Source organism: Gobio gobio, assembly GCF_949357685.1.
Source record: "Gobio gobio genome assembly, chromosome: 6".
Lineage (NCBI taxonomy): Eukaryota > Metazoa > Chordata > Actinopteri > Cypriniformes > Gobionidae > Gobio > Gobio gobio.
In genome coordinates, this window is record NC_137102.1 from 45926732 (window position 1) to 45938327 (window position 11596).

General features: G+C 42.5%; 1 protein-coding gene across 2 annotated transcripts; it reads right to left on the reverse strand.

Annotated features, from left to right (window-relative positions):
• Positions 1–201: 201 nt before the first annotated feature.
• lactb2 (lactamase, beta 2) lies at positions 202–11307 on the reverse strand. 2 transcript variants are annotated; one of them, XM_079818932.1, is made up of 7 exons: positions 11081–11307; positions 10773–10936; positions 9634–9760; positions 2518–2696; positions 2268–2416; positions 1374–1461; positions 202–1036 (listed from the first exon to the last, which is right to left on the reverse strand). In XM_079818932.1, the coding sequence occupies exons 1-7, from the start codon at positions 11200–11202 to the stop codon at positions 996–998; spliced, it is 870 nt and encodes a 289-aa protein (XP_079675058.1). In that variant the 5' UTR covers positions 11203–11307; the 3' UTR covers positions 202–995. The 2 variants fall into 2 exon arrangements, with proteins under 2 accessions (XP_079675058.1, XP_079675059.1); XM_079818933.1 differs by having other exon boundaries at positions 9634–9757; positions 11081–11284.
• Between the last annotated feature and the right edge of the window lie 289 nt (positions 11308–11596).

The window sequence follows — 11596 nt, forward strand, 5'->3', positions numbered from 1 at the left end:
TTTTTTTAACTCTTTAAATGCAGTGAGTGCAAATACTGTTTTCCTCATAATCCAAGGAAAAGTTATTAAACATTTTGTAATGAATTACAATTATTTTAAATTTGGAGTTTGTTATAAACAATCGCAGTGCGCTGTTTAACTGGCTGTCTATGAAACAATGCCCTCTACTGATAAAGAAAGAAATAAGGAATAACATAAGAACTAAAACAAAACATGATCATTTATTTAAATGTTTTTAAAGATATTAGCACATTTTTTATTGACAGTGGTCTGGCAAACAGAATTCATTAATGAGATGCTTCAGCCACTTAACATCTCTGAAGGCCATTGAAAACACACACACACACACACACACACACACACACACACACACACACACACACACACACACACACACACACACACACACACACACACACACACACACACACACACACACACACACACACACACATGTATAGTCATGTACATTACCATAATAATCCTGTTACATTATTAGCCTAATAAAAGCTGCTTTATTTTACATGTACGTATTATTGGACACTGTCTCTCATGGTGACAATAATTGAACAATTGTTGACCAGGATATATTCCATTTATAATCAGATTATATTGAGACGAGGGTTGTTACCTTTTACATGTTTTCCATTTTAAGACCCTTTATGTGTTACATACATTTTTAAATGTGCTCATTTGTAATGCACTTTGGAAAAATGTGTCTGCTAAATTCATGCAAATAGCCTGCTATTGGGGCATGTTGTCACAAAAGGTAAACTATTTTATTTTGGTTTTGTTTTTTTCCAGAAAATAAATTAGACATGTTAAATAGCTGTTTTGCAGAAATGGTATGTGCCTAAATAGAAATAAACCTTCACTCAGCGGGAAAAAAGTGACAACTAGACCCAGCCTCCTCTAAAGTGTTTCCAGAATTAAGACATATTGATCAAAATCAAAATAAATCCATCTCAGGAACTTTTTATTAGATGCACAAAAATTCACAAATTGCTCTTCCACTGCTTTTCATTTGAGCCTTCAGCTGTAAGGGGGGAAAAAAGAACATTAAGACAATAACTGTACATTTAAAAAAAAACATTGAGTGTTCATACACCATCACACGTGCACACACACAAATATGCACAAGCAAAACATCTGTGCACACACACGCATACATACGCACACACACACACACACACACGCACGCACACACACACACACACACACACACGCACGCACACACACACACACACACACACACACACACACACACACACACACACACACACACACACACACACACACACACACACACACACACACACACACACACACACACACACACACACACACACACACACACACACACACACACACACCAAGGCAGATCTTTCCTTCCTTGTGGAGTTTCTTTAAATGGTGCGACAAGTTAAACTCTGCTGCTCTGTGCAGGTGTTCAGGGGTCTCCTGGCATACAGACAACATGCAAAAAAAAACCACATGAAAATCATGTCATGAACACAATTAGAAAACAATAACATTACATTTCTATAATTAATGTACAATATACTATAAAGCAGTGACCGCTTAAAGAGAACCAACAAATATTAAGTTAACTTCACACACAGTGGGATCCAATTGTTTTTTTTTTGTTGCATTTTTTTGTTGCATTTTTCGGATTTCATACAAATGTAATGTTTTTATTACAATTTGTATTATCTGCCTAGAAAATGGAAGAAAAGCTGAAATGAAAAATGAGGTTGACTTTCAGAATGTCATCTAAGAATTCGGTTTGTTCCTTGCCTGTACAAAGGAGTTCACAAAGTCACACATTTGCCATATGATTATCACCTAGAAGTAAATTTAAAAAAAAATTCTTAGGGTTTAATGTCTAAGATTTTGGCCCCCACTTTACATGTGTCATTTTATTTTCTCTCCTTGTGGATTGCAGGTTTGACGCTGTCAAAACATTAAAAACTAAAATGCTTTTGATGGTTGTGGTTTGCTAATGCTGTGATGTCATGTGAGTGGCAGGTTGCCCCGCCCTCACGCCAGTAAACACATCATCAGAGAAGAGATGACATGTCACTGCAAGAGGTACGGGAAGTTATTTTAACTAAAGATTTTGAGGGAATATGCATTAAAACAAATAATGATGTGCATGGATAAATCATTTATAATAAACACTGCAATATTCCACAAAACATAGGAATTGTCCATTTTGATTTCATGGTGACTTTAAAGAGTTAAGATCATTCAGAAAAGAGTTGAACCTTGTACACCACTTTAACCAGTTCGCTGGAGGTGAATGCACTTCCACGATTCTCCTGCAAAACGTTTAGGATCTGCTGTTCTCTTGCGTTCCGGTGAGTTATATACTCACAGATCTTAGAACCTGCGTTGTGGACCACTGGCCCATGACCTGACACACCAAAATAACAAGCATTTCATAGTGTCATCGAAAATGTCATGTAGAAAGCACTCTGGGGAAAAAAGACTGTAACAACACGCACACAGACTCACCTGGATATATGAGGTCGGCCTTCACACTGAGAAGCTTCTGCAGTGACTTCATGTAATCATGGAGGTCCTCAAACACGGCCGTGCCCTCTCCCAAAATACAGTCACCTGAAAACACAGCCTGCTCCTCTTCCAAGAATAATGCCATATGATCATCTGTGTGTCCAGGGGTAAACAGCACCCTATATGCAGCACAAACAATATGAAAACCAATGGTCAACGAATTTATATAAAAAATCAGAATGTGAGTAAATAAAAATAAAAAATAATAAAATAAATGATTTTATTCTACACTACTATTCAAAAGTTTGGGTATCAGTAAGAAATTTAATCAGTACAGCAAGGATACATTAAATTGATCATAAATGACAGTAAATACATTCATAATGTTACAAAATGTTACAGGACCTCAGTGTGGCTTTTGACACCGTCGATCATTCCCTGTTGAATCATATGGAATCTGTGTTTGGCATCACGGAGACTGGATTAAACTGGTTTAAATCGTACCTATCAGACCGAAGGCAGTTCGTTGCCATGTTCCAAACACACAAATGAGATCCCGCCCTCTCTTCAGAGCGTCTCCAAAGCCACACCTCCTCCAAACACACGAATGAGATCCCGCCCTCCCTTCAGAGCGTCTCCAAAGCCACGCCTCCTCCAAACACACAAATGAGATCCCGCCCTCCCTTCAGAGCGTCTCCAAAGCCACGCCTCCTCCAAACACACAAATGAGATCCCGCTCTCCCTTCAGAGCGTCTCCAAAGCCACGCCTCCTCCAAACACACAAATGAGATCCCGCCCTCCCTTCAGAGCGTCTCCAAAGCCACGCCTCCTCCAAACACACGAATGAGATCCTGCCCTCCCTTCAGAGCATCTCCAAAGCCACGCCTCCTCCAAACACACAAATAAGATCCCGCCCTCCCTTCAGAGCGTCTCCAAAGCCACGCCTCCTCCAAACACACAAATGAGATCCCGCCCTCTCTTCAGAGCGTCTCCAAAGCCACACCTCCTCCAAACACACGAATGAGATCCCGCCCTCTCTTCAGAATGTCTCCAAAGCCACACCTCCTCCAAACACACGAATGAGATCCCGCCCTCTCTTCAGAACAGGCTTGTTCGACTTCACCCAGCGATGCGCAGACCGATCGGCGGCTGACTTGAAGCAGTGCATGCCGGTTAGAAATTTTGTCCGACTTGAGGCAGCGCCGACGCCACGTGACAGTGACGTATGTCAACAAAGTGCCGCGAGAGCGATTCGAGAGTAGCCGGCGAATACAGCCGGTGCAGTTTCTCGAGAGCGACTGCATGAGGCTGCACGGGCTCTGATGACGACACAGCCGTTCCACGATTGGCCAGATTCACCGCATGACAGCGATCACGTGTGTTTTGTGTTTATTCCAAAACCTTCAGCTCCACTAATGCGCACAAATCTGTTTTTTATAACAGTAAAACCTCCTTTCATGTAGTCGCGATGTTATATTGTCATGTTTATCAAAATATAACTGATTAAAAACATAGACCCCACTTCATTGATAGTGTAGGCTTATATGTTGAACTTTATTCTTGTAAAAACACACGCTGTATTAAGCAGTGCATAAAGTATTACATGACAATAATGTCTCTGAAACATCTGTGTATTGCCAGATATTGCATTTATTTCACTTCAGCTGATAAAGTGTGCAAACACAGCGCGAGCGTCACCGCGGGAAGCAGAAAGTGTCCGACTTCACGTCTGTGTTTGCAGCTCCTCCCCGCCTGCACGCAGCTACTCTCGCCGATCAGTTGCATCCAGCCGCAGCCGATGTCGAACACACCTAGTGTCTCCAAAGCCACGCCTCCTCCAAACACACAAATGAGATCCCGCCCTCCCTTCAGAGCGTCTCCAAAGCCACACCTCCTCCAAAAACACGAATAAGATCCCGCCCTCCCTTCAGAGCATCTCCATAGCCACGCCTCCTCCAAACACACAAATAAGATCCCGCCCTCCCTTCAGAGCGTCTCCAAAGCCACGCCTCCTCCAAACACACAAATTAAATCCCGCCCTCTCTTCAGAACGTCTCCAAAGCCACACCTCCTCCAAACACACGAATGAGATCCCGCCCTCCCTTCAGAGCATCTCCAAAGCCACGCCTCCTCCAAAAACACGAATAAGATCCCGCCCTCCCTTCAGAGCATCTCCATAGCCACGCCTCCTCCAAACACACAAATAAGATCCCGCCCTCCCTTCAGAGCGTCTCCAAAGCCACGCCTCCTCCAAACACACAAATAAGATCCCGCCCTCTCTTCAGAGCGTCTCCAAAGCCACACCTCCTCCAAACACACAAATGAGATCCCGCCCTCCCTTCAGAGCGTATCCAAAGCCACGCCTCCTCCAAACACACAAATGAGATCCCGCCCTCCCTTCAGAGCGTCTCCAAAGCCACACCTCCTCCAAACACACGAATAAGATCCCGCCCTCCCTTCAGAGCGTCTCCAAAGACACGCCTCCTCCAAACACACAAATGAGATCCCGCCCTCTCTTCAGAGCGTCTCCAAAGCCACACCTCCTCCAAACACACGAATGAGATCCCGCCCTCCCTTCAGAGCGTCTCCAAAGCCACGCCTCCTCCAAACACACGAATGAGATCCCGCCCTCTCTTCCGAACGTCTCCAAAGCCACACCTCCTCCAAACACACGAATGAGATCCCGCCCTCTCTTCAGAACAGGCTTGTTCGACTTCACCCAGCGATGCGCAGACCGATCGGCGGCTGACTTGAAGCAGTGCATGCCGGTTAGAAATTTTGTCCGACTTGAGGCAGCGCCGACGCCACGTGACAGTGACGTATGTCAACAAAGTGCCGCGAGAGCGATTCGAGAGTAGCCGGCGAATACAGCCGGTGCAGTTTCTCGAGAGCGACTGCATGAGGCTGCACGGGCTCTGATGACGACACAGCCGTTCCACGATTGGCCAGATTCACCGCATGACAGCGATCACGTGTGTTTCGTGTTTATTCTAAAACCTTCAGCTCCACTAATGCGCACAAATCTGTTTTTTATAACAGTAAAACCTCCTTTCATGTAGTCGCGATGTTATATTGTCATGTTTATCAAAATATAACTGATTAAAAACATAGACCCCACTTCATTGATAGTGTAGGCTTATATGTTGAACTTTATTCTTGTACAAACACACCCTGTTTTAAGCAGTACATGAAGTATTACATGACAATAATGTCTCTGAAACATCTGTGTATTGCCAAATATTGCATTTATTTCACTTCAGCTGATAAAGTGTGCAAACACAGCGCGAGCGTCACTGCTGGAAGCAGAAAGTGTCCGACTTCACGTCTGTGTTTGCAGCTCCTCCCCGCCTGCACGCGGCTACTCTCGCCGATCAGTTGCATCCAGCCGCAGCCGATGTCGAACACACCTAACGTCTCCAAAGCCACACCTCCTCCAAACACACGAATGAGATCCTGCCCTCCCTTCAGAGCGTCTCCAAAGCCACGCCTCCTCTAAACACACGAATGAGATCCCGCCCTCCCTTCAGAGCGTCTCCAAAGCCACACCTCCTCCAAACACACAAATGAGATCCCGCCCTCCCTTCAGAGCATCTCCAAAGCCACGCCTCCTCCAAACACACGAATGAGATCCCGCCCTCCCTTCAGAGCGTCTCCAAAGCCACGCCTCCTCCAAACACACGAATGAGATCCCACTCTCCCTTCAGAGCGTATCCAAAGCCACGCCTCCTCCAAACACACGAATAAGATCCCGCCCTCTCTTCAGAGCGTCTCCAAAGCCACACCTCCTCCAAACACACAAATGAGATCCCGCCCTCCCTTCAGAGCATCTCCAAAGCCACGCCTCCTCCAAACACACAAATGAGATCCCGCCCTCCCTTCAGAGCGTCTCCAAAGCCACGCCTCCTCCAAACACACGAATGAGATCCCACTCTCCCTTCAGAGCGTATCCAAAGCCACGCCTCCTCCAAACACACGAATAAGATCCCGCCCTCTCTTTAGAGCGTCTCCAAAGCCACACCTCCTCCAAACACACAAATGAGATCCCGCCCTCTCTTCAGAACAGGTGTGTTCGACATCGGCTGCGGCTGGAAGCAACTGATCGGCGAGAGTAGCCGCGTGAAGGCGGGGAGGAGCTGCAAACACAGACGTGAAGTCGGACACTTTCTGCTTCCCGCGGTGACGCTCGCGCTGTGTTTGCATACTTTATCAGCTGAAGTGAAATAAATGCAATATTTGGCAATACACAGATGTTTCAGAGACATTATTGTCATGTAATACTTTATGCACTGCTTAATACAGCGTGTGTTTTTACAAGAATAAAGTTCAACATATAAGCCTACACTATCAATGAAGTGGGGTCTATGTTTTTAATCAGTTATATTTTGATAAACATGACAATATAACATCGCGACTACATTAAAGGAGGTTTTACTGTTATAAAAAACAGATTTGTGCGCATTAGTGGAGCTGAAGGTTTTAGAATAAACACGAAACACACGTGATCGCTGTCATGCGGTGAATCTGGCCAATCGTGGAACGGCTGTGTCGTCATCAGAGTCCGTGCAGCCTCGAGCAGCTGCTTTGGAGAAACTGCACCGGCTGTAATCGCCGGCTGCTCTCGAATCGCTCTCGCGGCACTTTGTTGACATACGTCACTGTCACGTGGCGTCGGCGCTGCCTCAAGTCGGACAAAATTTCTAACCGGCATGCACTGCTTCAAGTCAGCCGCCGATCGGTCTGCGCATCGCTGGGTGAAGTCGAACAAGCCTAACGTCTCCAAAGCCACACCTCCTCCAAACACACGAATGAGATCCCGCCCTCCCTTCAGAGCGTCTCCAAAGCCACGCCTCCTCCAAACACACGAATGAGATCCCGCCCTCCCTTCAGAGCGTCTCCAAAACCACGCCTCCTCCAAACACACAAAGGAGATCCCGCCCTCTCTTCAGAGCGTCTCCAAAGCCACACCTCCTCCAAACACACGAATGAGATCCTGCCCTCTCTTCAGAGCGTCTCCAAAGCCACACCTCCTCCAAACACACGAATGAGATCCTGCCCTCTCTTCAGAGCGTCTCCAAAGCCACACCTCCTCCAAACACACGAATGAGATCCTGCCCTCTCTTCAGAGCGTCTCCAAAGCCACACCTCCTCCAAACACACGAATGAGATCCTGCCCTCTCTTCAGAGCGTCTCCAAAGCCACGCCTCCTCCAAACACACAAAGGAGATCCCGCCCTCTCTTCAGAGCGTCTCCAAAGCCACACCTCCTCCAAACACACGAATGAGATCCTGCCCTCTCTTCAGAGCGTCTCCAAAGCCACGCCTCGTTACACAAGTCCAAAATTGACTCAGTCAGATTTGGTGTTCCCCAAGGATCTCCCCAGGGAGTCCCTTACTCTTTAGTATGTATATTTCCCCCCTTGGTCAACTTCTTACAACTCTTGGACTCAAGTTTCATTTGTATGCAGACGACACCCAGATCTACGTGTGACCATGCAGCTGTTGCTTTTCTGGAACACTGCATTCCTGAGATAAAAACAGGGATGTCTCCCAATTTCCTTTGCCTTAACAGTGATAAGACAGAGGTTATGCTCATTGGTTCAACCCATCAGGTGCGTAAAGCTGGATCCTTAACACTTAATGTAGATGGCGCTGTCTTGGATTTAAAAAACTTGGGGATTATTTTTGATGCTCAATTAACATTTGTTCAGAACACGGTTAAAACAACATCTTTTCATCTCAGAAACATTGCACCCCATATTGTAATTTTCTGTGGCAGAAAAACAATACATTTGTCTTCTCTCGTATTGATTACTGCAATGCTTTGCTGGCAGGGGTTTCGAAAACGACCCTAAATAAAATGCAGCATGTCCAAAATTCAGCCGCTAGAATCTTGACAGGGACCAGGTCTAGAGAGCACATCACCCCTAAAATTGTAATGCTTACTTATAAGGCTTTGCATGGTCTGACACCAGATTATTTATCAGAACTTTTAATTGTTTGCAGTCCAATGAGTGATCTCTGTTCCTCTGACTCTGGCCTTCTAACTGTTCCCTCAACTCACTTGCGCTCTATGGTTGACCGGGCTTTTTCTTCCCTTGCTCCAAAACTCTGGATCTCTCTTCCGTATGAGATTAGACATGCGTAATCTGTTAGTGTTTTTAAATCCCTTCTTAAAACTCCCTTTTTCAGACTTGCTTATATGTGATTTCATAGTTTTTTTTATTAGTATATTGTATTTCTGCATATCTGGTTTATGTTTGTAATATGTTTAGTATATTGTTTTTTTTCTCTCTTTTACTGTCCTTTTTTTAAAGCGCTTTGAGAAGTTGCATTTAAAGGCGCTATATAAAATAAAGTTTATTATTATTATTATTATTATTATATAAAAGATTTCTATTTCAAATAAATGCTGTTATTTTGAACTTCCTCGGTTTCCACAAAAAAAAAAATATTTTGAAAATGTTTGATTTATTTTTTTGTTCATGTATTGTATGTACCCTATAGGGTTTGTTTTTGGTATATATATTTTTGGGGTTTTGATATATGTTGTAATTAATTTGATTCAGTCATAATACATTTATATATTTGTTATTGTAATCTTTCTTTAATTTTACAGTTTTGTTCCCTTTGTTGTTTAGATAGAGGCTTTAAATAAGCCCTTTTGGCTTTTCTGCCTCTCCCTGCACAGTATTTGGATTGTATTTTCTTGTTTTTCTTGTAAATACGGTATTTGATATTTGTGCAAATAAACTAAACTAAAACTAAAAAATACACCATCAGCATATTAGAATGATTGTTGAAGGATCATGTGACAAAGATGACTGGAGTAATGAGGTTGACAATTCAGGTTTGCAATCACAGGAATCAATTATATTTTAAAATATATTAAAAATAAAATAGTTTAAAAAAGAAAGAAACTGTAATAATATTTCACAGTATTAATGTTTTTTTTTTTTTTTAAAGCTAAAGAGCTTCGAAAGCTAAAGAGACTTCTTTAAAAAAACTTTTCACAATCCTACTGACCTCAAACTTGTGAAAGGCAGTGTATAAATATAAGCATGTTAACATGACCAAAGACTATCATGTACAGAATCTGTGTGTGTGTGTGAGAGTTTACCGTAATGTTGCACCCTCAGTCTTTATCACTTCACCATCATTGAGATATTCATATTTTTTCTTCTCGTCTCCGATTGCTTCGTCCTGTGGAGGACACCGAGGGAGTTTACTGACCCTCAGCTCTGCTTCTTCATAAAACACATGCAGCTATATTAGTGAGGATTTCTCATAGTTTTTATACCAAGATAATGATATTTACATTATTAAAACATGATTTGGCTGAGAGCTTTTCAAATTATGAGGAGTAGGGGTGAGCGGGGCACAACCTAACACAGGGTTGGTTATAACACACATGATTTAAAACTTTCCACACATGCCATGCCAACATGACGAAACAAAGTGTATATACTAGTTGCCATATCAACACTATATCGAGAAGAAAATTGCACCAACATTAAAATATCTTCGGAAAGATATCACTGAACATTTATTTAACCATAGCAAAAGTAAAAAAAATAATTAATCTCTGTTTTTTTTAGTGTGTTTATTTCAAATTAGACAAATCTGATATTATTTGAATCTTTTATCTGTTATTTAACAGTTGATATTGTTCTTTAATGCTGATCTAACCAGCAGAAGACACGAGCCGGGTTGTGCAGGTGGGGCACGTTGTCACACTGCATTACAATGCTATTCTATTCTATACTTTTAGGAATTCTATTGAGAAGCCATGAGAAAAAGGTGAATAAAGACGGAAAATCAATTTTCAGAAATGATAAATTATTAATATGTTTTTAGCTATGCTGTATAGCTGAGTTTTGTGGTGTGTTTGTTGTCAAACTAATAATTGTATTTTATTGACAAAATAATTCCATTTGTCTTAAATATTTTTTTGATTGTATCAGATAACATTTTACATTTGGTCATGTTGTATTGTGCCCCTCACATGTTACCACCTATGGGGCATGTTGTCACATTTCACTTCCATTCTTCGGGTTAAATTAAGAAAAAAGTGTACATCGTATTATTAAAAAAACCCCACATATTTGTACTAGGCATGTGGGAAATTAATTTGGGAAAAATAACTACTCTGAACCCCAAGTGGATTTACACAAAGTGGTTGTGCCCCTCTTCCCCTACTTAAAATGTTTCACTATATATGAAATGACATTAGGGACACAAATGTCTAAACCTGTTCACCTGTGTTAAAGTGTGTGAGTATATCCTGCACTCCTCCAGTGTGGTCATGATGCCAGTGTGTGACTATAATGTGCTGTATGGACGTCTCGTGCTGCTTCAGAGCCTCGCGCAGATTGACAATATACTCCGGTACCGCGCGCTCGCCTGCATCAATTAACACTCGCCTGACAGACACACAGGGACATTTAATAAATATTCACATATGTGTTACATTCAATAAATAGGTTGTACATGGAAAATAACTTAAGTAAATGACTTCATTTGTCTCGTGCACTCATAATTGTATGAGACGAGTGTTGTACTTGTACCTTCTCCCTGTGCCGACCAGGTATGTGTTGGTGCCCTGCAGTGTCATGGGCCCCGGGTTACAGCCCAAAACACGCACCACTCTCGATGACAGCTGCTCGATACGAGGAATAACAGCGGACATTTTCTCCGGGACTACTCCGAGACTTTATATGACCCCTGAAAAAGCTCTTGCGACAGATCAGACTGATAACACAGTAGACAGTAACTTCCTGTTCAAAAAAGTCACATTACAAAATAAAAGTATCTGAGGCTCAATGATGTTTCTTTTGATTTTATACTTTTAAATTACAATTAATGTAATAGCTTTATATGTCATTAGTCTTTGTGTTCTGCTAATGGGTCATTCTTCAATAATAAAAAAATATTTCTAGGAAATACGCTTTTTATTGTAATATTTGTTGACTAAGTTTGGTTGAGTGGTCTGTTATACTTCAAATAAGTTGTATATCCCACTATGCTATGATCTGCAGCTTTGCTAACTCAAGTTCAAGCAGTTGTAAATGTTTATAAAAATT

Coding starts and splice junctions, on each gene's coding strand:
- lactb2 (XM_079818932.1), bottom strand. CDS start 11,202: ATGTCCGCTGTTATTCCTCGTATCGAGCAGCTGTCATCGAGAGTGGTG. Junction 1,462..2,267: donor TGGTTAAAGTGGTGTACAAG/GTTCAACTCTTT, acceptor TCTGTATGCCAG/GAGACCCCTGAACACCTGCA. Junction 1,037..1,373: donor GGAAGGAAAGATCTGCCTTG/GTGTGTGTGTGT, acceptor CCCCCCTTACAG/CTGAAGGCTCAAATGAAAAG.